Consider the following 25,063-nt stretch of genomic DNA (forward strand, 5'->3'; position numbering starts at 1 on the left):
GTGAGTAGGTGGAGACCGCGCCGTACGAGGAGCAACATTACGGCCCCGAGACGGCGACATGCAAGCCAGGCAGGGCTCCACGTTCCAACCCGATCTGGCCGGTCCACGTTCTGCCCTGCAGCAGCGACCTGCTGTACCCCCACTTTCATCCCTGTTTTTCTGACAAGCGCTGAGCCTCATTAACTCTAATTATTCTTTTTTTTTTTTTTTTTTTTTTTTTTAGTAGAAATTCAGGAGTCTGAGGCTCATTCAAATGCTCAGAAGTTTTGGAGAAAACGACACGGATGTTGGGGTTCCATGAGGAGGCTCCACGTCCCTGAACGTTCTGTCATGAAAAGCGCCACTCGTGTTGAAAAGGCCGCGTTTAATTACAAATACAGCAGTTCAGGACAGCAAATAAATACACATGGTGGTCACAGCAGGCGCCACAACGCGCAGCACAGAGGCAGGAAGTGCAGGGCGAGGGTGTCAGCTGACCAGCGCGGGGGGGCGTGGTTCCTCCCTGCCAACACACACACACACACACACTGTTATTAAGGCCACGCCCTGGATTATACGGCTTTGGGCGGGATTGTGGGTACAGACCTCGGTGCGCCACGATGACGTCGCCCTCGTACAGCGCCAGGCTCAGGGCCTGCCTCTGCTGGCCGTCCAGCTCCGCCCACTGGTCCCTGGTGACGGCCGCGGCCTGCTCCGAGCTGAACCAGGACAGCTGCGCCGCGCCCAGCACCACCTGCCCCGCCCCAACACACCCCGCCGTTACTCCCCCCGCAGCAACGCGGCGGGAAAACGCGCACGGAGCCGGGAACTCACCGCCAGCTTCCGGGGCGGCAACAGCGCGATGGCGGCCGGAGTCAAACCCTGAATCTGCTCCTTCACCAGAGACGACAACAGCAGGTCCTCCAGTCCAGCTACACACACACACACACACACACACACCGACAAACGCTGAGCACCGTATACATACACACCCACTCTCACACACCATACACACATACACACAAACACACATACACACCATACACACCGACAACCACTGAGCACCGTATACATACACACCCACTCTCACCACTCACACACACCATACACACACACACACACACCGACAAACGCTGAGCACCGTATACATACACACCCACTCTCACACACCATACACACATACACACAAACACATACACACCATACACACACACACACAAACACACATACACACCATACACACACACTGACAAACGCTGAGCACCGTATACATACACACCCACTCTCACACACCATACACACCATACACACATACACACACACCGACAAACGCTGAGCACCGTATACATACACACCCACTCTCACCACTCACACACACCATACACACACACACACACACCGACAAACGCTGAGCACCGTATACATACACACCCACTCTCACACACCATACACACATACACACAAACACATACACACCATACACACACACACACAAACACACATACACACCATACACACACACTGACAAACGCTGAGCACCGTATACATACACACCCACTCTCACACACCATACACACCATACACACATACACACACACCGACAAACGCTGAGCACCGTATACATACACACCCACTCTCACACACCATACACACATACACACAAACACACATACACACCATACACACACCGACAAACGCTGAGCACCGTATACATACACACCCACTCTCACACACCATACACACATACACACCATAGACACACACCGACAAACGCTGAGCACCGTATACATACACACCCACTCTCACACACCATACACACATACACACAAACACACATACCGACAAACGCTGAGCACCGTATACATACACACCCACTCTCACACACCATACACACCATACACACATACACACAAACACACATGCACACCATACACACACACCGACAAACGCTGAGCACCGTATACACACATACACACCCACTCTCACCACTCACACACACCGTACACACACATACACACCACACACACACACACACTATACTCACCACTCACACACACATCATACACACACACACCCATAACCACCGCACACACACACACACCATACACCCCACACACACACTCCCATATACCACACACACACTCATACACACACCCACTATACACCACACTCACACCCATACACACTCACACATACACCACACACTCACCACGCACACACACCATACATCACACTCACACCCACACACGCACACATCGCTTCATGCAAGCTTCTCACAAGCCGTTCACACAGAACCTGGGACGTGACGCTCGGTATAAAGACGAGGACGAGGCCGGACCTGCCAGAGTCCCGATCTCGGTGAACACGTCGGCGCCCCAGTCGCTGACCGGCCCGAAGGCCCGCGGGCTGGACAGACCCGACGTGAGAACCTCCATCTGCTCCTCAGAACACGGCAGAGCGGCCTCTCTCAAGAACAGCGCCGCCAAGCTGCCGGAGGACAGACACGACACGGAAGATGTGGGTTACCGCGCTCTGGTGTCCATGGAAACGGGGCCTGGCGCGCCCGCGTCCCCACCTCAGGTTGTGCGGGTCGACGCGGCCCAGCTCAGGCGGGCTGAGCCCGCAGACGAGGTGCCCGAGCGCCGCCAGCTCCAGCGCGCCCAGCTGCTCCGGCTTCCTCCCGCGGCGCCGCAGCACGCCGAGCGCCGCCGCCCTCATCTGGAGGGGACAAGGAGCTCAGACCTCGGCAGGAAGGCCGCGCAGCGCCACCCCGAAACACCCACCTTACATTTACATTTACATTTACAGCATTTACCAGACGCCCTTATCCAGAGCGACTTACAATCAGTAGTTACAGGGACAGTCCCCTACTGGAGCAACTTAGGGTTAAGTGTCTTGCTCAGGGACACAATGGTAGTAAGTGGGATTCGAACCTGGGTCTTCTGGTTCATAGGCGAGTGTGTTACCCACTAGGCTACTACCACCCTGGGGCTCCACCCCGAAACACCCACCTTCCTGGGGCTCCACCCTGAAACACCCACCTTCCTGGGGCTCCACCCCACCAGCCGGCCCAGCTGGGCGACCACGCCCAGGTCGGACGCGTCGACGGCCTGCAGCTCCCGCTCGCTCATCTCCGTGGCGATGGAGCCCAGCTCCAGCAGCTGCTCGGGCCGAACATCTCGCACGGGTCTGTAGGCCTGGCGCCACACACACACACACACACACACGCAGGTACAGCCGCTGAGCGCCATGTGGCGGTTTCTCGCGCGTCCCCGTGCGTTTGTGTCCCCTGACCTGTCGCAGTTTGGACCACAGCGTCCGGCGCTGGTCCGGGCCGAGGCCCGCGTCCTGGCCCATGAAGTCCACGCACCGCTGCAGCTCCGTCTCCGCCATGTGCTGGAGCTGGGACGGGGTCCAGGCGGAGGGGAAGGTCCCCCGCACGTCCGCGCAGCTGGGCACGGGATCTGGGGACGCAGGCGGCGAGAGGAGCTGTGAGACCGGCGCGATATTCCTGCACCCGCGGGTGCTCCGCTCTGAGGTTTGTGTGGGCGGGACAGACGAGCAGAAGTCGGAGGAAGCGGGTTCAGATCCCACACGACCACAGAGAAGGATGAGAAATGAAGGTTCTTCCTCACCTCTCCTCCTCCTCCCGCCTTTGATGACCCGGTGGATGAAGGTGAAGATCTTGTCTCTGAAGTCGGGCGGAGTTCCGCACATTCGACCGACTTCACTCACCTCCCACACCTGCTGGCTGTAAAGCAGCTGCTCCACCAGCTCCGAGCCCAGATCGTCCTGTAAACACACACACACGCGCACACACAAACACACACACATACACAAATACACAGACACACACACACACAAATAAACATGCGCACACATACACACACACACATACACAGATATACACACACACAGAGATATATACACACACACACAAATACACGCGTGTACACACACACACAAATAAACGTGCACACATACACACACACACATACACAGATATACACACACACAAATACACGCGTGTACACACACATACACAAATACACGCACGTACACATACACAAATACACGCAAGTACACACACACACACACAAATACACACACACAAATAAACATGCGCACACACACACATACATACATACACAGATATACACACACACAGAGATATATACACACACACACAAATACACACGTGTACACACACACACACACAAATAAACATGTGCACACATACACACACACACATACACAGATATACACATACACAAATACACGCACGTACACACACACATACACAAATACACGCACGTACACACACATACACAAATACACGCAAGTACACACACACACAAATAAACATGCGCACACACACACACACATACACAGATATACACACACACACAAATACACGCGTGTACACACACACACACAAATACACGTACACAAAAACACACACAGATACAAATACACGTGCATACACACACCCAGATACTCAAACAAATACACAGAAACACACGCACACAGACAAACACACGCAAATACACACACAAACACATACACAGATACACACACATGCACACGCACACATGCAAATCTGTTGATTCTGATGGAGGGAGCGGCTGTATGTACAAAACATCTCAGATTCGCTCCTACACTTTTATTCAAGATCATTTTTTCTGCGCTTTTCTTTCCTTGGTGCAAAATAAATTGTGAACGTGGCTTCTGCTCACCAGAGGCAGGGATCGGATCTGTTTCAGGGACAGAGTGAAGATCAGGCGTCCAGCGAGCTCCACGTCGCCCACGCTCCATGCAGCCGGGTCCCTGCAAGAGCAGCATCCGCCCCATCAACACACACACACACACACACACACACACACACATACACACACACAGCATGTCCTCTGTAGGCGGAGCTGCACTGGATGCTGTTCGCTCATTTTTCTCTACAAAATCACCACTTGCTGCTCTGCCTGCTCTGAGTATCAGACTTGGAGGTGAAGTTGCAGATGGAGGCGTGTCTAATAAAGTGGCCAGTGGGCGTGGCTCTCTCACCCCAGCACGGCCTCCTCGGTGAGCGCGGCGGCGACGTCCCGGACTCGGTCACTCGGCAGACAGAAGCTCCTCAGCTCCTCCAGACGCAGCTTCAGGGCTCCTCGGTCCACCAGCACGAAGGAGTCCCGGTCCAGGAAGGGCAGCAGCGGTCCCAGCCTGTCCAGCGAGGAGCCAGAGAGACCCTGCTGGGACATGAGGACGAGGGTTCGAGGGTTCCTCTGCAGACCGAGACTGACAACGTGCACGATCAGGGCACCAGAGACTCCTCCTCACCAGCACCTCCACCGCTTTCTCCGCCAGCGCCGTCTGCTTGTGGCCCGGCAGGAGCAGGAACTCGTGGAAGTTGAGGAGCACGTGCTCCAGGACCGCGGCGAGCGAGGCGTTGGACAGATTCTCCAGCATCCTCACCCTGTCAAGGCAGCCAGATGGAGACGGGTGTTTCACGCGAACCAGGAGGGACGTTTCTGCGGCGGTAAAAGAGTCAGACATTACGGTAGCAGAGCGGCGAAGGCCGGGTCCAGCTCCGTCTCCGGGCGAGTCTTCAGCGCCTCCACCACGCACTTCCTCTGCGGAGGAAGCCATACTGCATTACAGTCGGGGAGCACACTCCGAATCTGTCCCCACTGGACAGGCGGGCGCGGTCCTTACCAGCGCCGGCCTCAGTCGTCCCGGCAACTTGCTGAGAAACGCCAACAACTCCGAGAAGCCCGTCTCATTGGCCCAGAGCGCCAGCCAATCACAGTTCATGCCCCCTGCAATGCGGCCTAAAGTCCTTTACAGACAGACAAGCAGGTCGGGGCTCCGCCATCTTTTCCAAAACGGTTAATCTCCCCGTAAAAAAAAGCCACACAGTTCACTTACTGCACCGTTTCCATGGTTACGTTGACCGCCTGCTGGACCTTGCGGAACAGCAGCTGGGCCTGGATTCACACAGACGGAAGATGGCGGGATGAGCCGTGAACACACCTCGGACATTACCCACGCGGCCGCCCATCTGATCCCCTCCAGGGGTCACCGGAGGGCACGGGGCGTCGGCCGGCCAGACAGCCGCCATGACACAGTCATACTATTTCAGTCGAAATATTATCATCATCCTCGCGCGGTTCTCGGTAGAGGCGAGTAAATGAACTTTGACTCGGTCTTGGATTACATTTACAGCATTTACCAGACGTCCTTATCCAGAGCGACCTACAGTCAGTAGTTACAGGGACAGTCCCCCCCTGGAGACACTCAGGGACACGATGGTAGTAAGTGGGGTTTGAACCCGGGTCTTCTGGTTCATAGGCGAGTGTGTTACACGCTAGGCTTCTACCACCCTAGCGTATGTAGATAGTCAGAGCGCTTGTGTTTTTGTTGTCGTGACCAGGAGAGTTAAGTTAAAAAGTATTTCACACAAGTCTAACACTAACACACACGCACAGACACTCACAAAAAAGAAAAAATATTCGTCCAGCACGTCACAGCTCCCCAGCATGTTCTATTCTTGACAAGTTCGGCCTTATCGGGGCTCTTAGTTTTGTAACTCAAAATGTAACTCAGAAACCGAATGAGAATCGCTGGTGTAAGTCGCTTTGGATAAAAGCGTCTGCAGAGTAAAGTACAGTACAGTACAGTAAAGTTCTCTGAATCTGAATCACTAATTCAAGAAGACGAGAGTGGCGACTATATAACATGCAGTTTTCATGGTTCTACCTGCTGCTGGGACCAGGGCAGGTCTCTGTAGAGCGGCAGGCGACTCAGGACCGCCCCCCCGTCCAGCGTCTCGTCGAGTGTCTTCAGAGGGACGAACGGCAGCGTGCAGTGCAGGAGCAGCGAGGCGTTTCCAGCAGCTTCGTCCAGACCCTTCGAACGCGCCCGTTTGTAAGTGAAGGCTTGTTAAATACACGAGATCTGGTCTGGACTCACCTCCAGCACCGCGGTCAGGAACATGGCTCGGTGGGCCGGGGGCAGGCCGGGCAGCAGGGGGCGCCAGCAGCGGCAGTCGCCCTCGTCCTCCGGCCCCGCGGCCCGAACGCTGCTCAGGAACGCCGGGGACAGTCCAGAGAGAAGCGGCGCCAGGCCGCAGACGTCCGCCATGCTGAGCTGCGGAAGGGCCGGTGTTAGCGGTCGGCTGCACACACGTGTCTGTCTTCTCCTACTCGGCCATCAGACTTACGTTGGTGTCCTGCGCCATCCTGGCCAGTACCTGGAACGCCTGAAGAAGGAAAAACACGCCCTCAGCACAGCCGCGCAGGAACGCCTCAATACTGAACCCCGCTTTGGACCCACAAGGCCCACCTGAGCAGGCGAGAATGGGGGCGTGTCCGGCTGGGCCAGTAGGTGCAGCAGGTCCCGGGAGGACAGGGACGCCAGGAACGAGTGTCCCAGCTGTGGCAGCAGACCGGATAATGACGCCAACTCGGACGGTGCCAGCGCGCTGGCATTTACGGGGCCCAGTGCCAGCTGCAGCCAATAGGAGAGCTGCACAGAGGGATCCGGAACATCAGCCGAGCCAAATACACACACACACACACACACACACACTAATTAAAGGTCTTTCGATTTCAGAAATGGTTCAGGAAGGGACTTGCTGCTTTAAATCCTGCTTAAAGAGTGAAGTTCACGCTGATGTGTAGAGATGTTCTAGAAGAACTGGGTGAGCGACCTCCTACATGCAAAAGTCTACAGATGGAGATCAGAGTCGCTTTCTCTCCACACACGTCGCGTCCAATAAGGAAATTCTGCATATATTTGATGTATCTACAAAAAAGGTTTTGGCAGCCGCCGATTGTTGGAAATGTTCCGCTTAAAAAGACGAGAGAGGTTTCATCTGAGGGACCACTGTATGGTTTTTAAAGAATCCCCAGCATGTTCTATTCCTGACAAGTTCGGCCTTATCCGGGCTCTTAGTTTTGAGAATGAGAATTGCTGGTGTCGTCCTCTTGTAAGTCTGAAAGTTGACTTTCTTTCCGCCAAGGTGCCACCGAGCAAAGCACCGTCCCCGAACACTGCCGTCATGGTGCCCACTGCTCACCAAGTGTGGTGGTTAAAAGCAGAGGACACATTTCACTGTGTGCACCGTGTGCACCATGACAATCACTTCACTTAATTAATCACTCCATTAAACTTCGTCACAAGTTGGCTTGTGACCCCCAAATTCATCCCCCAGGTTGGTTTCACCTCAATCCCGCCTTGAAGAGGCTCGTTACGTGGAACAAACGCAGGGGGAGGGGGCGGGTAGACGTGACAGCCCCGCCCTGGCAGCTCCGCCCACCCCCATTAAGCGGGGTGGTTAAATGTGAATACGGCCCTGATTTTCCTGGGGGTGGATGAAAGGGCAGCATTACGGGTTGGAGAGAAGTTGTGTCTGAGGCCTCCACCTCTGTTGAGGGCAAAGCTTCCCTCTCTCAAACCACCTATCTTCTCTGTCCTCTTGTGTCCCCCTTTGTATAAAAGCATCTGCCAAGTAAAGTAAAGTTTCTATTCTTTTGCACAGTACTGTAAGATTACAAGAAGAAACGTCTAAATGATGATAACTGTTGTTGAACTGCAGCCGTAGTTCATGTCTCGTAGGTGACCTCACTCTTCCTCTGGAGCTGACACGGCCCTCCGTCACACATCTGGCCAACTGCTGCCAGAGGGCTGGAGATGGGCGGTCCGGCAGCAGGAAGGGGCGGAGCTCCTCGGGGTCCAGGAAACAGACGAGCGCTCCCAACCTGCCGAGGGGAGCGCAGGCCTGTATGAAGAAGTGTCCACGAGGACAGTGGACAGCACGGAGAGGCACCTCCTCACCTCGAAACGCTGTCGGCGCTGAAGTTCTTCCTCTTGCTGAAGGCCGTCCTCAGGACATGGTGACCCCTGGTGGCATCCAGGCTGCTGTTGCCCAGGAGCTCCAGCAGGGGGCCGAGCTGGAAGAGAACGCCACAACCCCGCCCCAGCAGGCTTTATAAGGGCAAACGGAACCTGTTTTATTACCGCTCTTCCGGAGGTGTGCGGAACCTGCGGGCCGGTCAGCTGCTGGAAGTGGCAGAGCGGCAGGTGCGGCAGCAGCGGGAGGGCGGAGCTCAGGAAGTACGGCGGCCAGGCGGGCACCTCGCCCGCCATGCTGGACTGCAGCAGCCGCTGGACGAACGCCTGCTTCTGCTGCGACCGCAGCTCGTGGCCGTGCTCCCGGATGGCCAGCAGCCTGGGGAGGCGGAGTCAGACGCATCAATTCTTAACGAGGACGGGGCGGGGCTCGGGGTTCGGTGTTAAATAACCCGGTCATAAGACACCGAGCCGGGGGGGGGCAGAGGTCAAGTAGAAACACGAGTCCCCATAAAACCAGCGGCCCGACGATGACACACAACACCCGCTTCTACTCACAGTTTACACACGTCTTCATATCCTACTGAGGCCACGCCCCCCGACACTCACACGCTGTCGTTCACCATTAGGGAGGCGGGGAAGCCCATGATGTCGTCGACGGACATGAAGGGGATGAACTGTGAGAGGTCGACGAAGAGGTCAGGGGTCACGCGCGGAAACTTGTGGATGAACGCGGCGGTCATGGTCTCCATGGCCTGCTGCTCCCGCGGCGAGGCCTGAGGACGGGAAATCACGTTGGTTCACCGCTCCCGGGACATTCTCGGCGCCGCCCCGGGACGTCCCTGCACCTGATCGAGCTCCACCTGCAGCCGGTCCCAGCTCTGGTGCACGTGGGACAGGAAGCGCTTGACCGCCTCCTTCTCTGCCGACATCACCACGGTGCGGATGCTCTCCCCCGGCATGCGCAGGTACTCCTGGCGGCGCACAGGGACGGTTCACGGCGCTGGAACCCCGTCAGTCACCCAAGCAGAACATGTTCTGCAGACGTACCTGCATGAGGAACCGGAGGGCAGAGGAGTTGTCGTCCCTCTGAATCAGGTCCCAGAGGACAGGCTGAGGAAGAAGACACAGGACACGGAGTCAAATTTCTATATCATGTAAAAGTGAAGTGATTGTCACTTGCGATACACAGCAGCACAGCACACGGTGCACACAGTGAAATTTGTCCTCTGCATTTAACCCATCACCCTGAGTGAGCGCCTGTCACCATGACAGTGTGTGGGGACGGTGCTTTGCCTTCTGATTACGGGACCCGTCATGTGGACGAGCGCGTCTCTTACGCTGAAGCAGCTGAGAAGGTCCTCCTTGACGGCCAGGCTCTGCTCCCTCCGGAGGAAGACGGCCACGGTGTGCAGGACGCTGAGGGACGCGTTGGGCCGCAGCGTGGACCAGAAGGAGCTGTTGTCGGTCAGGCTGGACAGCAGGATGGCCTGTCCCAGGCCCTGCCTCACCTCCCGCTCGCCCTCGTCCAGGCCCGCCGACAGCCCCACCACGAAGTCCAGCACCCGCAGCACGTAGCCCACCGTGGCCAGCCAGCCCGCGCGCTCGTCCCGCGGCCCCCCGCAGCGGCCGAGGCTCTGCAGCGCCCCCAGCAGGAGGGGGGCGGGGCTGGAGCACAGCCGCGACGTGTCGAAGGCGTAGGGCGCCGGCAGCGCGTCGAAGAAGACCTGCAGGGCGCAGCGGCCGTCCGGCTTGTCCCCGGCGGCCGGGTCCGCGCACAGCCGGGGCAGCAGCTGCTGGAAGCGCGAGTCGTTCCCGCACAACATGTCCCGCAGGCCCGGGCTCCGCAGGCACCGCTCCAGGCGCTCGGGCTCCCAGCTCTCCAACCCGCAGCGCTCCAGCGTGGCGTTCAGCAGCCGGGCGCAGTACTCCGACGCCCACGTCCCCGCCTGCGGCGCAGGGGACGAGCCGCACAGCGACGCGATGAGGGCGGAGTTGTTGGGCAGGAAGCACCTCCGGAAGTCCTGGGCGCTCAGGGTGTGGCTGCTCAGCAGGGCCAGGCAGTCCTGGTCGGCGTGGAGGCCCGACACGCCCGCGGCGTCCCCGCTCAGCTGCACGCACAGCTCGTCGATGCTGCTCTGGTTGAAGTAGTGATAGTCCTTGGACACGGCAGCCTTGGGGAGGGAGAGTCAGAACATTCTGTCATCTTCTTTATCTGGGAGGTAGTAGCCTAGCAGGTAACACACTCACCTATAAACCAGAAGACCCAGGTTCAAACCCCACTTACTACCATCGTGTCCCTGAGCAAGACACTTAACCCTGAGTGTCTCCAGGGGGGACTGTCCCCGTAACTACCGGGTGGTAGTAGCCTAGCGGGTAACACACTCGCCTATAAACCAGAAGACCCAAGTTCAAACCCCACTTACTACCATCGTGTCCCTGAGCAGGACACTTAACCCGAGTGTCTCCAGGGGGGACTGTCCCTGTAACTACTGGGTGGTAGTAGCCTAGCGGGTAACACACTCGCCTATAAACCAGAAGACCCAAGTTCAAACCCCACTTACTACCATCGTGTCCCTGAGCAAGACACTTAACCCTGAGTGTCTCCAGGGGGGGACTGTCCCCGTAACTACTGGGTGGTAGTAGCCTAGCGGCTAACACACTCGACTATGAACCAGAAGACTCAGGTTCAAACCCCACTTACTACCATCGTGTCCCTGAGCAAGACACTTAACCCGAGTGTCTCCAGGGGGGACTGTCCCCGTAACTACCGGGTGGTAGTAGCCTAGCAGGTAACACACTCGACTATGAACCAGAAGACCCAGGTTCAAACCCCACTTACTACCATCGTGTCCCTGAGCAGGACACGTAACCCTGAGTGTCTCCAGGGGGGAACTGTCCCCGTAACTACTGATTGTATGTCGCTCTAGATAAGGGCGTCTGGTATAGTGGCATATTTTCTGCGTATTTGAGGACGCTGCTGTACCTGGTGTGCTTGCTGAAGCCAGAAAGACGCGTTAGCACAGACGGTGTTGTTGAACTCGTGTGCGAAGAACTCGCTGCACACGTGCACCCACAGGAAGTCGTCCTCGGCAGCAGACAGGTACCAGGCGGCATCGGAGCAGGTGGCGTGGAGGTCTTGGCCGGCGCGGCCGGCCTCCAGGTCGAGGGAGGCGTCGCTGCCCCCGAACAGGTTGCAGTAGAGAAAGACGGTGAAGTTGGAGACCCCCGTCAGGCCGGGGATGGACTCGTTGCAGGCCGCCTCCAGGATCTCGGCCGCGGGGTCGAGGGCCGCCTGGTGGTCCGGGTGATGGGCGGAGGAGCTCCGGGGGTCCGTGAGCCTGGACCGGCGAGGGGCGGGGCCAGCGGCGGTCACAGGCGGGCCGCTCGGTTCTGGACAGGACATGAACGGGGGTCTGCTGGGTGGTCCCTGCGGGGTGAAGCCCAGAGCCTGTGCGTTCCATGTCAGGTTGTGTCGAATTCCCCTGCAGGACCGAGACGACACAGCGAGAACCTTCATTTTCATTCGGCACAAAACAAATTCCCTGAACTCACCGAAATTCCACAGAATCTGGCAACCCTTCCCAGACCACGAAAAGCCCACTTTTATAACGTCTTGTGTGTGTTATTTCTATATTTTACTCTATTTAATACATTTACATTTACAGCATTTATCAGACACCCTTATCCAGAGCGTCTTACAATCAGTAGTTACAGGGACAGTCCCCCCCTGGACACACTCAGTGGTAGTTAGTGGGGCTCGAACCCGGGACTCTGAAGTCTTCCATTTACAATTAGTGTATTTATCAGACTTATCCAGAGGGACTTACAATCAGTAGTGACAGGGACACTCCCCCCCTGGAGACACTCAGGGTTAAGTGTCCTGCTCAGGGACACCATGGTAGTAAGTGGGGTTTGAACCTGGATCTTCTGGTTCATTGGTGAGTGTGTTACCCGCTAGGCTACTACCAACCGGTATTTAATATTGTATGTTAATATTCTGTATTATAATACTATACTTTTTCAACAATTCATATTTTCCATTTGCTGTTTTCAAATACGAATAAGTAGCCTCAGCGATGGAGAGTTCTGACCGGCCACAGAGTTCCATTCTAATTTATTTATCCGCCTGCCAGGGAACTGACACGGATGTACGGCGGAGCCACTCACCATAAAATGAGGTGCCTCAGATCGCCTGCAAAGAGGAAACAAAAAAGAGCCACAATGAGACGTGAACAAAGGTGCCGACCGGTTTTTACCGCATCTCCAATCTCAGATAAATGCCGCGGCCCATTGAGGATTGGTGGAAAAAAATGGACATTATACAATCCGGCCAGAGGCAACGGCATAATACCGGCCGCGTCGGGTTACTGACGGCAGATTAAAGCCGCCATAGGACTCGCAGTAAGAGATCTGCCCTCCTTTGTGGTCGTCCCGGCGTGTCAGACAGGTCGTCATCATTAAATAAATCTTTTCAGTTCATCACAAACCTATACCGACCCGGTGAAGTAATGGTTCCTGGAGCTAATTCGGGCCTGTCCGCCCGGTGCTTCGGCCACTTTATTAGGAACGCCTTCAGCTAATATGCTTATTTTTCGACATGCTCCAAACTTCACCAAATTAAAGGTTCCGTATCTTGGCCACGCCCTGTTAGCATTTTTGATGTTAGCATGCTAGCATTACCATGCTAACATGCTCATTTTTCAACATGCTCCAAACTTCACCAAATTGACGTATCTTGGCCACGCCCTGTTAGCATTTATGATGTTAGCGTGCTAGCATTACCATGCTAGCATGCTAATTTTTCAACATGCTCCAAACTTCACCAAATTTCACGTGACGTATCTTGGCCACGGCATGTTAGCATTTTTTATGTTAGCATGCTAGCATTACCATGCTAACATGCTCATTTTTCAACATGCTCCAAACTTCACCAAATTGACGTATCTTGGCCACGCCCTGTTAGCATTTATGATGTTAGCGTGCTAGCATTACCATGCTAGCATGCTAATTTTTCAACATGCTCCAAACTTCACCAAATTTCACGTGACGTATCTTGGCCACGGCATGTTAGCATTTTTTATGTTAGCATGCTAGCATTACCATGCTAACATGCTCATTTTTCAACATGCTCCAAACTTCACCAAATTGACGTATCTTGGCCACACCCTGTTAGCATTTATGATGTTAGCGTGCTAGCATTACCATGCTAGCATGCTAATTTTTCAACACTCTCCAAACTTCACCATATTTCACGTGACGTATCTTGGCCATGGCAGGTTAGCATTTTTGATGTTAACATGCCAACATTAGCATGCCAACATGCTAATTTTTCAAAATGCTCCAAACTTCAAATTTAGCGTGACGTATCTTGGCCATTCCCTGTTAGCATTTTTCATGTTAGCATGCTAGTACTACCCATGGTGCATCTGGCCTGAGCGCTGGAGGGTGGAACGCCCACAACGCTGCTGACATCGTCCAGCAGCACCATGGTGACGCGCGACACCTTCCGGCGCAGGTTGGCGTAGACGGTGCTGCCGAGGCGGTGCAGCAGTCCCCTCCGGAAGTCGTCCAGTCCCCGCAGGAGGGCGGGGTTTCGCTCTGCGAACTGCATGGCCCGCTCGGCTGCGTTGGGCCGGTTCAGTGCCTGCAGCAGCGCCCGCACCGAACTCAGGTCCTCTGAGTCGGACGTCCGGTTGAGGGTGGCCGGACCCCCGACCTCCTTCAGGGCCTCTGGAGGAAGGCTGAAGGGCTTCAGGCGGCCCGCAGACAGGGAGCCGCCATCTTTCTGAGCTCCGGCCGCGGCTGGCGGGTGGAGGTCCACCACCGGCTTCCAATTGCGAGTCTCCAGGAAGCTGAGCACCTGCTGCAGCCACCCGGTGTTGAAGCCGCAGTCACGGTGGCCCTTCAGGACGCAGATGAAGCCCTGGAGGCCAGCGCTGGCCTGTCCGTACGTCCCGCTCAGCAGCGCCTGCAGCGCCGCCTCCAGCAGAGCACTGATGCTCTTCCAGTTCTGTGTCACGAACGCCAGGACGGGTCTCTGTGGCTGCCGCTCGGACAGGTACAGGATGCTCTGGACCAGTCCCAGCAAACCGTCCCAGTGAGGGCTGCCCCTCAGGGACAGGAAAAGGTCCTGGAGTCGGAAGCTTGGCCTCGGTGGCACCCTGCCCTCCCGGGGCCCAAACGAAGCCTCCCCCTCTGACTGGAGGAACGTGTAGAGGATCTTCTCCCAGAACTGGTCCTCACCGAGGGGTGCCGGCTTCTCCTCAATCTCTGCCCCCATGGCCTGCAGGTACATGGAGATGTTGTAGAGGAACCCAGAGAGCCGGTGGCGGTCCAGTGGCGTGTTGAGAGCGGCGAGGGGCGCGCTTCTGCTCGACAGGAGTCCCAGGGACCTGAGTCCACCGAATAACTTCCCCACCACAGCCTGGATCTGCTGCTCCTGCTGCTGTGTCTGTCGCCGTGGATACCAGCCTCCACCTTGGCGCCATATCGAGACCAGCTCCTTCAGAATGGTGTCTCTCTGCTCCTCCGCTTTACTTCCACCTACAAAACCCGGCAAATGTATACATCTGGTAACTGGTCACCGGCGAAGATCTTCAGAAACGAAGGGAAACACCCTCACCTGGAGTGGCGGCGCGAATTTGGCCCAGTAGGACGAGCAGAGGCACGAGGCACAGCAGCAGCCTGGTCCCACCCATTCTGCACCCGGGTTCACCTGCTCAGGTGGGCCGCGGACGGGGTCATATCCTGCCACGTCCCCCTTGGCGAGCCCAAGCCCCGACTGCTGGCCTGAGTGAAGTGTCGCTATGGAGAAGGGGGCATGAAAAGTTAATGACCACCCTCAGTCACTTGACTATCTTCTGGCAAAGCACTGCATATCCCCGGCGGGCAGAAAATCTCCGAATAAACCGATCGCGCACGTAATACGACGTTTCAATCCCGCTGACCTCATTCGTTCCAAATTCTCTACAAAATACTGAAAAATTCCTCAAATGGTCGGCAAATAAACACAATTTGAACTCACCGGAACCCGGGATCCTCTGGTCCCTCTGCAGCCCCTCAGAAAGACGTTCTGGCTCGGCGGCGTGGGATCCTGGGGACCCCTCTCCTTCTCTCTGTCCCCCTGTCCTGTCCTGCACCGCCACCCTGCTCTGGAGACGCGGCTTGATGCTCTGCGCCGCGAGCGTCGGGTTTCAGCGCCTTCGGAGCGACGCGTGCCAGATGCCTGCTGGCCAGAGGGACGTCTTACAGCCGGGGGACAGGCGCCAAGACGCCGGGCCGGTCGTGTCTCCGCTGTATCTGGTGCAGACAGCCCTGCTCCTGGAGGTCCACTGACCGACTTTTCATTCGGTCATGATCAGATGATCACGCACGGTTGAAAGCACTGAAGGTTACGGGGACGGTCCCCCCCTGGAGACTCTCAGGGTTAAGTGTCTTGCTCAGGGACACGATGGTAGTAAGTGGGGGTTGAACCTGCGACTCTGTGGTCTCGATGGTTACGGTTGCTGGTGGCCACACAGACTTTAATAAACAGCTGTGAAATATTAAATCTGCATTGATTTATTGTGCGGCAGGCTGCGTTTCATTCGCCATTCCGACAACGTCCTGTCGGCTGATTGTCCATTGAGTCGTCTCTCAGTGCAGGGCTCGTCCTCGGGGGTATTATTTTACACGGGGGGCCGAGCCGGTGGGTCCTACGGGGCTGTCGGGACGAACCATCGCCGCGTTGGACAATCAGGCCCTTCACTAGGGGCCCTGTCTCTGTGTGCGCCGTCCGCAGCGCCCCGAAACCCGAGCGGCTGGAGTGAAAGGAGCCGAGAGCGTTTTAATACTGCGCCACTGTCGCCACGGGGACGAACAATAACTTCCTCTTTTATTATTGATGGCTCCGGGAGCAGCCGTCAGTCAGCGCGCCGGGGCTCCGTTGGCCGCGGGAATATTAAAGGAGAAACAGGACGCCTCGCGGAGGCCACAGGGAGCCAAACGCAGTTAGTGTTACAGGGTGGACAGGGGACGCCACGCCCATCACAGGCAGGGGGCAGTAGGGAGTCGGCCATTAAGCACACAAAACGCAGCTTTCCCGAAGGCCTCAGCGACAAATGCAGCAGCTTGTTAGACTCTTGCGCACCTTTCTCCAGTTAAAACTGAATCAGAATCGTGTTTATTGGCCAAGTACGTGCAGCACATACAACGAATTTGATTCCGGTAGATGGTGTCTCTCGAGTACAATGTAGGAAAACCACCAAATACAACAAAAATGTGCAGGGATGCGTGTGAGTGTTATTTGTACCAGTTGTAGAATATGTTTATACTGTTTATTAATATATATACTGAATATAAATATATGTATGAATGTACATAGGTATTTAAGTGTACAAAGATGTACAATAAACAGGCCCAAAATCTAAATCCTATAACCAGTGTACATAAGTGAAGTGATTGTCACATGTGATGCACAGCACACGATCCACACAGTGAAATTTGTCCTCTGCATTTAACATAAAGTGCAGTGTGCGATGTTTCAGCGGTTTAGGAGGGAGATGGCAAGGGGGAAGAAACAGTACATTATTTTTTTAATTTACAGCATTTACCAGACGCCCTTATCCAGAGCGACTTACAATCAGTAGTTACAGGGACAGTCCCCCCTGGAGACACTCAGGGTTAAGTGTCTTGCTCAGGGACACAATGGTAGTAAGTGAGGTTCGAGCCTGGGTCTTCTGGTTCATGGGCGAGTGTGTTACCCAACCAGCCTTTTTTTTCAGGGAATTTTCACCAAAAACATGCCATATTAACATCCCTAAAACATATTACAGGTGTACTCATATTACGTATTGTGCGAATTTGCTTCTACTGAGAACTGTATAATGTTTCTTATTATTCACCACAATGTCCTTCCAGCAGGAGATTTGCCCTCAGATTATAGGTTTGCACAGTTTCATATGATCTGAAATGCGGATGTAGGGTCATGTGAGAAGATATGCATGTTTCCAGTTCCACAAGCGACTCATTATTCCTCATAATTCACATTCGGTCACGAGTGGGTGTTCAGAGGAGTCACGTGTCCGCGGCCCGGGAGCGAAGATCTCCCGCATCAGAGACGCGCAACTCGAACACAGGCTAATAAACTTAAAACGCGGCGGGCGAGACGCTGAGAACCAGAAGAAAAGTATTTACCATGCGTCCTTATCCAGAGCGACTTACAGTCAGTAGTGATCTTGACTTGTTTGGTTGCTTCGGAATGAATAAATCTCCCTGATCGACGGCTCTTCAGAAGAAACGCGGGGCGCAGTAGAGCGTCTCGGGGTGACGGAGTCTTTGTCGCGCATGCGCGTCGCGGCTGTAAAACAACCGTAGGGGCGGCCAGGGGGTCAGAGTTCAACAATGTGGACGCTTCGGGGCGACAGCGGATCATTTTTCACCCCATAATGTGTAAACCGCGTCCGACCAGCCGGAGCGACGTGGCCGCTCCTGTTGTTGGCAGCAGGTTTTAGTTTTTAGGATGGACTTCCTGCTGCAGGTGAAGATCGGCGCCCTGTTCGGGCTCCTGGTTCTGACCCTGATCTTCGGCTCGATCCCTGCCCGACTCAGGTGGTTTCGGGACACCAGTGGAACAGGTGACTTGTGTGCTTCACTGTTTTAACGTCAGCACGGTAACGTTAAGTGCTACTTTTCTCGCGTCTTCACGTTTTCGTCGCAGCGTCGAGTCACGTGATCACGTGACGAAATTACTATTTTTTCTTTTAAAGAAAAGAAAACTTTGCAAATACCCAGCTGTCGTGGCGTTATTTATGTTTCTATGTCTTTTATATCTATGTTCGTTGCAGCTGAATAATAATTCTATAAAGAAGGTCTGTGGGTGGGTGGGGTGGGGGGGACTGTGGTGACACTGCTGGCCGATCAGATCAGGATCAGACCCTCTGATCAGAGGGGAACGTTGGGCGTGGCTGCACTGTGGAGATCAATAGAGGTCATCACGCGGACTGAAGGTGTGGTGGGTGGAGATTATGATGATGATGATGATGATGAAATCACGGATCTCTGATTAAGCCTGTGAAGAGGCTCGGGTTTCTGGCTGTTGGAGAGCAGCGGTTTCAGAGAAATAAGTCCGTTCATGTTCTGCTTCCCAGAGACCCACCGGGTGGTGCTGAGCTTCATCAGCTGCTTTGCGGGCGGAGTCTTCCTCGCCGCCTGTCTGCTGGACATCATCCCGGACTACCTGTCCGATATCAGCACCGAGCTGCAGGCACGCAATGTCGCCGTGAGTCTCTCACACACACACACACCCACTCACCACAGACACACACACAGAGCAGTGATAGCCTAGCGGTTAAGGAAGTGGCCCCGTAATCAGAAGATTGCCGGTTCAAATCCCGGTCCACCAAGGTGCCACTAAGGTCCCCTTGATGAAGGTCCCGTCCCCACACGCTGCTCATGGTGCCCACTGCTCACCAAGGCTGACGGTTAAATACAGAGGACACAATTGTTTCACAATGACAATCACTTCACTTTCTCACACACACACACACACACACACACACACACACACACAGGATCTAAAAAACATGATTTGCAGACCTGGACAAAAAAACCCAGAGATTATTCATCACCAGGAACCGGAAGTCATTTTCACGTAAAGCCGTATCCATGATCACACGATCACATGACCTGGTCAGGGGGATTTACGGCAGCCTCTGGAGACGGAACACAGAGACCGGGGCTCGAGTCTGAGTCATAACTCACGAACAGCGTCCATCTCGTGCAAAAAAAAACAAGAACCTCCTTCATTCATAAAACTCTCGTTTAATGTTTAATTCATTTCAGTTTTTCCAGCGTTGTTTTTTCCTCCCTGAGAATACGTGCGAGGCCACATGGTTTCGAATTAAGCAAGTTCACCTGTGCACAGAGTCCGAGCCGTTTAGGATTTGTGGATTTTATAGCTTTCTATAAAACGTATCTTGTGTCCAGATGGATATAGTCAAATATAATAATAATAAAAATTCATGGTTAAAGGAATGTAAAACTAAAAAAAAAAATTTCACTAACATGACCCACCCCCCCCACCCCCCCTACCCGGGCTCCATCCAAAACAGCAAAAATACAATATGGTGTAAAAAGTGTGTGTGTGTGTGTGTGTGTGTGTGTATATATGACTATTATCAGCTTGGTCATCCAAGCAAGTAAAGGAATTTACATGATCATGTCCCTCTGAAGTGCGTGTTCTGATCGGTTTGGATAGTGATGTGCAGTATTACCTGCAGAACGTTCATCTCCGTTTCCTCTCGCTGCGACTAGGGTGATTTCCCCCTGGCGGAGTTCATCATGGCCATGGGCTTCTTCACCGTCCTCATCGTGGAGAGGCTGGTGCTGAGCTGCAGTGGACGTAGGGATGAAGAGCGGGCGCCTCTCTTACCTGCCGGCCACGCCCACGGCCATGAGAACAGCTACAGGTCCATGGACCAGTTGGAGAGCAGCGGGCACAGCGGCCACCACGTCCACGTGGACCGACAGGCGCACTCGTCCTTCCGCTCCTTCATGCTCTTCCTCTCCCTCTCGCTGCACTCCATTTTCGAGGGGCTCGCCATCGGCCTGCAGGACACTGACTCCAAGGTAGGCGGAGCCAGCGCCGACGTCTTGTTACCGTGGCGACATTTATGCGGGTTGAAGGAGTGTTTTATTTAAACCAGAAGGAAATGAACTGTGTGTGTGTGTGTGTGTGTGTGTGTGTGTGTAGGTTCTAGAGATCTGCATCGCCATCCTGGTCCATAAGAGCATCATTGTGTTCAGCCTATCGCTGAAGCTCGTTCAGAGCGCTGTCCCGCCTCTTTGGGTGGCGGCCTACATCTTGGTCTTCTCCATGATGTCACCTCTGGGCATCACCGTGGGCATCGCTGTCATGGAGGCCCAGCTGGCATCCGGCGCGCTGGTCCAGGCCGTGCTGGAGGGCCTGGCGGCAGGCACCTTCATCTACATCACCTTCCTGGAGATCCTGCCACACGAGCTGAACTCGTCCGACCAGCCGCTCCTCAAAGTTCTCTTCATCCTGCTGGGTTTCAGCATCATGGCCGGCCTCAGCTTCCTGGGCTGAGAGAGAAGGAACTGGACTTACCTTCACTTGGTTCTTCATGTTCCTGCTGCCAGAACTTCAAGAACCGTGGACGTTTGGGTTCCAGCCCATATTTTTTATTTATTTAACCTCAGACCGAAGTTCTGCTGGTGCCAGATCACTTTTATCAGTTTTATTTTTTGGAACTCTCCCATCTTCACTCAGACTACAGAAGGTGGAAAGAGACTTTTGCTTTTCTGAAGGTCGCTGTTTTACTTGACAGTCATTTGTAATGATACGTTTTTTTATTGAAGGTGGGTTCCTTTTTTTATCGAAATGTATAAATGTGTATCATATGTTCAAATGAAGTGTAAATTCCAGAGATTTGTGTAACATCACAGAGTCGGTCATCTTTCATTGTGTTGGTCTGACTGTTCTCACACACACACACACACACACACACTTACATACACATACAAACACCATCATAATGACTTCATATGAACAGACATCTTTTCATCTGGGATGAATGGAGCTGCATGAAGGGGGTGGGACAGTTGGACCCCGTCCAGCACCATCACACGCCCCAGTTCCTCGTCACTGAATTTGTCCCTTATGTGACCCTCGTGTGGGTCATTTATGAAGCAGAACACCTTCAGCTCCTCCGTCAGGAGCAGCTCTCAGGTCTGGCGCTAGGGGGTGCTGCTGACGAGATGGCGAACGGGCGGGGCTGTCTGCATGTCGCCTTGCATCAATATGCAACGTTATGATGGCCTTTTTACCGGAGGAGGAGGAATTCCCGGACCAGAAGAAATGCATTGTGGGAATTAAACCTGTTTGGTCTTATTAGTTTGACATGTCTCCACAACATGACTCTTCATCCACATTATATTTACACTTCCAGCGTTTACCAGACGTCCTTATCCAGAGCAACTTACAGTCAGTAGTTACAGGGACAGTCCCCCCTGGAGACACTCAGGGTTAAGTGTCCTGCTCAGGGACATGATGGTAGTAAGTGGGGTTTGAACCTGGGTCTTCTGGTTCATAGGCGAGTGTCTAAAATTCACTCCTAATTCAGTTATTGAGAGAGCTCACACACGGAACAGTGTGTGTGTGTGTGTGAGGTCACTCAGACCAGCCCCTACCCTCCGCTGGATCCCCCTCTTTCTCTCGTTCTTCGTTCCTCTCTTCACTGCTGCTGCTGCTGAGCTCCTGTTGGTCTCTCTGGAGGTAAGAGCTGTCAGATTCTCGTTAATCCAGCGCCTGGTTCATTACAGTCAAGAGTTGAAATAATGGACGGATTTCAGAAGTGTGTCAGGATAAGAATTTATGGTTTATTCATCTGCATTTTCATAATCATTCAGTAGATTCATGAATTCATCTGGAAAAATCTGCATTTTTAATGGAAGTCGTGTGACGTTCTCCGGCAGGGAAGTGGAGAATAAAAGAAGCTGCGGAACCCTCAGAACGTTCACCCACGTCCGTCTCGTGTTCTCAGGATCCGGGTCATGGCTGCTGTAAGTCCCACGTTCGTGTTCCATGCTCGGCTGAAGCGGGTTATGAATGTGGGGGCGACGCCCAGTTCTGGGTCAAGTGCAGGGATGATGGGCCCATGGGAGCAGTTGCGTTCATGTCCTGTTTATGAGGTGTGTGTGTGTGTTTCCCTCAGACCGGAACGTTCCGACTGATGTCAGAAGAGGAGCAGGCGCTGCGCTCCAAGCTGGAACACCTGACTGTTACCGACCACGGACCCGTCTTCGGCCCCTGCAGCAAACTGCCTGACCATACGGTGCAGAAGGTACACACACTCACACACACAACATGCACACACAAAACAACACGCACGCACACACACACTCACACGCAGTCACACACTCACACACATGCAGACACACACACACGCACACTCACAGACACACACATACACATACACTCATTCCTGTGTGTGTGTGTGTGTGTGTGTGTTCCAGGCGAAGGACGAGCTGAACGAGACGGCGGAGAGGCGTGTCTCCTGTTTGCAGGAGCTGCGCGCGTTGATGAAGGCCCGCGCGGCGGAGGGGGAGGAGCTCTCGCGGGCCGTGCAGCAGAAATTTGGGGATCAGCCCGACTCCGCCCTCCTGCGCTTCATCCGGGCACGGAAGTTCGACGTGGCGCGCGCCCACGAACTGATGAAGGGTGATCATCCGTTTCACGTTATACACGTCCAGCTCCACCCACTGATCGAATATGACATTTTACATTTACATTTACAGCATTTACCAGACGCCCTTATCCAGAGCGACTCAGGGTTAAGTGTCCTGCTCAGGGACACAATGGTAGTAAGTGGGGTTTGAACCTGGGTCTTCGGGTTCATTCGGGTGCATTTGATTGGCTGCGCATCAAAAATAAGCAACACAAGGCACCAAAACCCACAAATCAAGTGGTTGTAGACGATTGAAAGTGAAGCGATGACATCTTACGTAACAGTTCCATGCGTTGGAGCAAGATTTGCGGATTAATCACAATTAACAAATCTTGTGGTGTGTGGTCGGTAACTGGGCCGCAGGCTGGTGCATGATGGGATGGGATGGGAGGGGGGTGTAATGGGTGTCTGGAATGTCCCTTTGTGCCGAATCGTGTTCACCACCATGACCGGGGACAAATGGCGCTCCGCGTTAATTGGGAATCCTTCAAAAGGGGTCATTGTGTGCAAATAGGCCACGGCTGATTTTCACAGGGGACCGAAAAGGGGGTGTTTCTCTCCCACACACACACAGGGACAGCACCACAGCCTGTTTACCCAGCATGCACCACCTGGTGGGGCGAGCTGAAAAACTCTCCCATGTGTCCCAGGCTACGTGCGCTTCCGGCGGGATTATCCCGAGCTCTTCGAGAACATGACCCCAGAGGCGGTGCGCAGCACCATCGAGGCCGGATACCCGCGCATCCTGTCCACCCGGGACAAGTTCGGTCGGGTGGTGCTGCTCTTCAACATCGAGAAGTGGGACCTGGAGGAGATCACGTTCGACGAGGTCTTCCCAGCACCCCTGGACGCGCCATCTTTACTTTACTTTACTCGAAGTTGGTTTTACCATGTTGGTCCACTATGTGTGTGTTCTCCAGACTCTGCGGGCGTACTGCGTGATCTTGGAGAAGCTTCTGGAAAACGAGGAGACGCAGATCAACGGTTTTGTTCTGCTGGAGAACTTTAAGGGCTTCACCATGCAGCACGCATCTGGAATCAAACACACAGAGCTGAAGAAGATGGTGGACATGTTGCAGGTGAAAACACACACATTTTCAACACGTACCGCATTTACCAGACGCCCTTATCCAGAGCGCCTTACAGTCAGTAGTTACAGGGACAGTCCCCCCTGGAGACACTCAGGGACACGATGGTAGTAAGTGGGGTTTGAACCTTTCTCACCCCGCGACTTGACGTGTGTTCAGGACTCGTTCCCGGCTCGCTTTAAGGCGGTGCACGTCACCCACCAGCCCTGGTACTTCACCACCACCTACAACGTGGTCAAGCCCTTCATGAAGAGCAAGCTGCTGGAGAGGGTGAGGTGGACACAGCTCGCGTAGGACCGTCCCTCGGGAAGTGGTGGATCTGACGCGTTCCTCTGCTCCCTGCAGGTGGTTGTGCACGGGGAGGAGCTGGACCGATACTTCCGGGACTTCGACCCCGAGATCCTGCCGGCGGACTTTGACGGGAGGGGCCCGGAATGTGACGGGAGGGAGACGGCCGCGAAGCTGTTTGGCTCGGAGGACACCGCCCTGTGACCATTTGGCCTCCATCGCTGCGAGAACATAGGCTCTACGAAATGTTGTAGAAAAGGAGGGGTGCAGGTGGTGTTGCGTTTTAGAACTTTGACCTGTAGTCCAGCCTGCTGTAATATGCATTTTATGGTCAGTAAAAAGCTGACATTTTAAGTTGTGTGCAGAGTTTTTGTAAATGTTGGAAGGACTTTTTTTCTTTTTAGCTATACAGTCTTTACATTTACGGCATTTACCAGACGTCCCTTATCCAGAGCGACGTACAATCAGTAGTTACAGGGACAGTCCCCCCCTGGAGACACTCAGGGTTAAGTGTCTTGCTCAGGGACACGATGGTAGTAAGTGGGGTTTGAACCCGGGTCTTCTGGTTCACAGGCGAGTGTGTTACCCGCTAGGCTACTACCAGCCATAATGGAGTCTTCCAGCCACCATTAACCA

General features: G+C 54.3%; 3 protein-coding genes across 4 annotated transcripts; 2 read left to right on the forward strand and 1 right to left on the reverse strand.

Annotated features, from left to right (window-relative positions):
* Positions 1-353: 353 nt before the first annotated feature.
* On the reverse strand, positions 354-15,524 carry LOC114781676 (stereocilin-like). The gene is made up of 29 exons (XM_028968010.1): positions 15,449-15,524; positions 14,242-15,402; positions 12,994-13,018; positions 11,810-12,308; positions 10,164-10,997; positions 9,874-9,936; positions 9,672-9,797; positions 9,433-9,599; positions 9,016-9,202; positions 8,809-8,924; positions 8,600-8,732; positions 7,315-7,497; positions 7,193-7,231; positions 6,943-7,119; positions 6,730-6,879; positions 5,899-5,957; positions 5,686-5,809; positions 5,530-5,603; positions 5,311-5,446; positions 5,038-5,219; positions 4,716-4,806; positions 3,615-3,771; positions 3,274-3,443; positions 3,021-3,176; positions 2,555-2,697; positions 2,318-2,466; positions 814-911; positions 586-733; positions 354-502 (listed from the first exon to the last, which is right to left on the reverse strand). Exons 1-29 carry the CDS (start codon positions 15,522-15,524, stop codon positions 414-416), a joined length of 5,712 nt encoding a protein of 1,903 aa, XP_028823843.1. The 3' UTR covers positions 354-413.
* A 1,993-nt stretch (positions 15,525-17,517) lies between these two features.
* LOC114781721 (zinc transporter ZIP1-like) lies at positions 17,518-21,262 on the forward strand. 2 transcript variants are annotated; one of them, XM_028968097.1, is made up of 4 exons: positions 17,518-18,440; positions 18,954-19,069; positions 20,119-20,433; positions 20,558-21,262. In XM_028968097.1, the coding sequence occupies exons 1-4, from the start codon at positions 18,326-18,328 to the stop codon at positions 20,909-20,911; spliced, it is 900 nt and encodes a 299-aa protein (XP_028823930.1). In that variant the 5' UTR covers positions 17,518-18,325; the 3' UTR covers positions 20,912-21,262. The 2 variants fall into 2 exon arrangements, with proteins under 2 accessions (XP_028823930.1, XP_028823929.1); XM_028968096.1 differs by having other exon boundaries at positions 17,523-18,440; positions 18,954-19,084.
* Positions 21,263-21,975: 713 nt separating this feature from the next.
* Positions 21,976-24,781, forward strand: LOC114781733 (retinaldehyde-binding protein 1-like). The gene is made up of 8 exons (XM_028968109.1): positions 21,976-22,099; positions 22,300-22,386; positions 22,539-22,667; positions 22,840-23,044; positions 23,702-23,880; positions 23,972-24,130; positions 24,299-24,409; positions 24,485-24,781. Exons 2-8 carry the CDS (start codon positions 22,378-22,380, stop codon positions 24,629-24,631), a joined length of 939 nt encoding a protein of 312 aa, XP_028823942.1. The 5' UTR covers positions 21,976-22,099; positions 22,300-22,377; the 3' UTR covers positions 24,632-24,781.
* The last annotated feature ends 282 nt before the right edge of the window (positions 24,782-25,063 follow it).

Source organism: Denticeps clupeoides, unplaced genomic scaffold (genome assembly GCF_900700375.1).
Source record: "Denticeps clupeoides unplaced genomic scaffold, fDenClu1.1, whole genome shotgun sequence".
NCBI classification, from domain to species: domain Eukaryota; kingdom Metazoa; phylum Chordata; class Actinopteri; order Clupeiformes; family Denticipitidae; genus Denticeps; species Denticeps clupeoides.

Coding starts and splice junctions, on each gene's coding strand:
- LOC114781721 (XM_028968096.1), top strand. CDS start 18,326: ATGGACTTCCTGCTGCAGGTGAAGATCGGCGCCCTGTTCGGGCTCCTG. Junction 18,441..18,953: donor TCGGGACACCAGTGGAACAG/GTGACTTGTGTG, acceptor TCTGCTTCCCAG/AGACCCACCGGGTGGTGCTG. Junction 19,085..20,118: donor TGCAGGCACGCAATGTCGCC/GTGAGTCTCTCA, acceptor CGCTGCGACTAG/GGTGATTTCCCCCTGGCGGA.
- LOC114781676 (XM_028968010.1), bottom strand. CDS start 15,524: ATGGGTGGGACCAGGCTGCTGCTGTGCCTCGTGCCTCTGCTCGTCCTA. Junction 9,937..10,163: donor ACCTTCTCAGCTGCTTCAGC/GTAAGAGACGCG, acceptor CTTCTTCCTCAG/CCTGTCCTCTGGGACCTGAT. Junction 8,733..8,808: donor AGCGCCGACAGCGTTTCGAG/GTGAGGAGGTGC, acceptor TCCCCTCGGCAG/GTTGGGAGCGCTCGTCTGTT.
- LOC114781733 (XM_028968109.1), top strand. Junction 23,045..23,701: donor CGCCCACGAACTGATGAAGG/GTGATCATCCGT, acceptor CATGTGTCCCAG/GCTACGTGCGCTTCCGGCGG. Junction 24,410..24,484: donor AGAGCAAGCTGCTGGAGAGG/GTGAGGTGGACA, acceptor TGCTCCCTGCAG/GTGGTTGTGCACGGGGAGGA.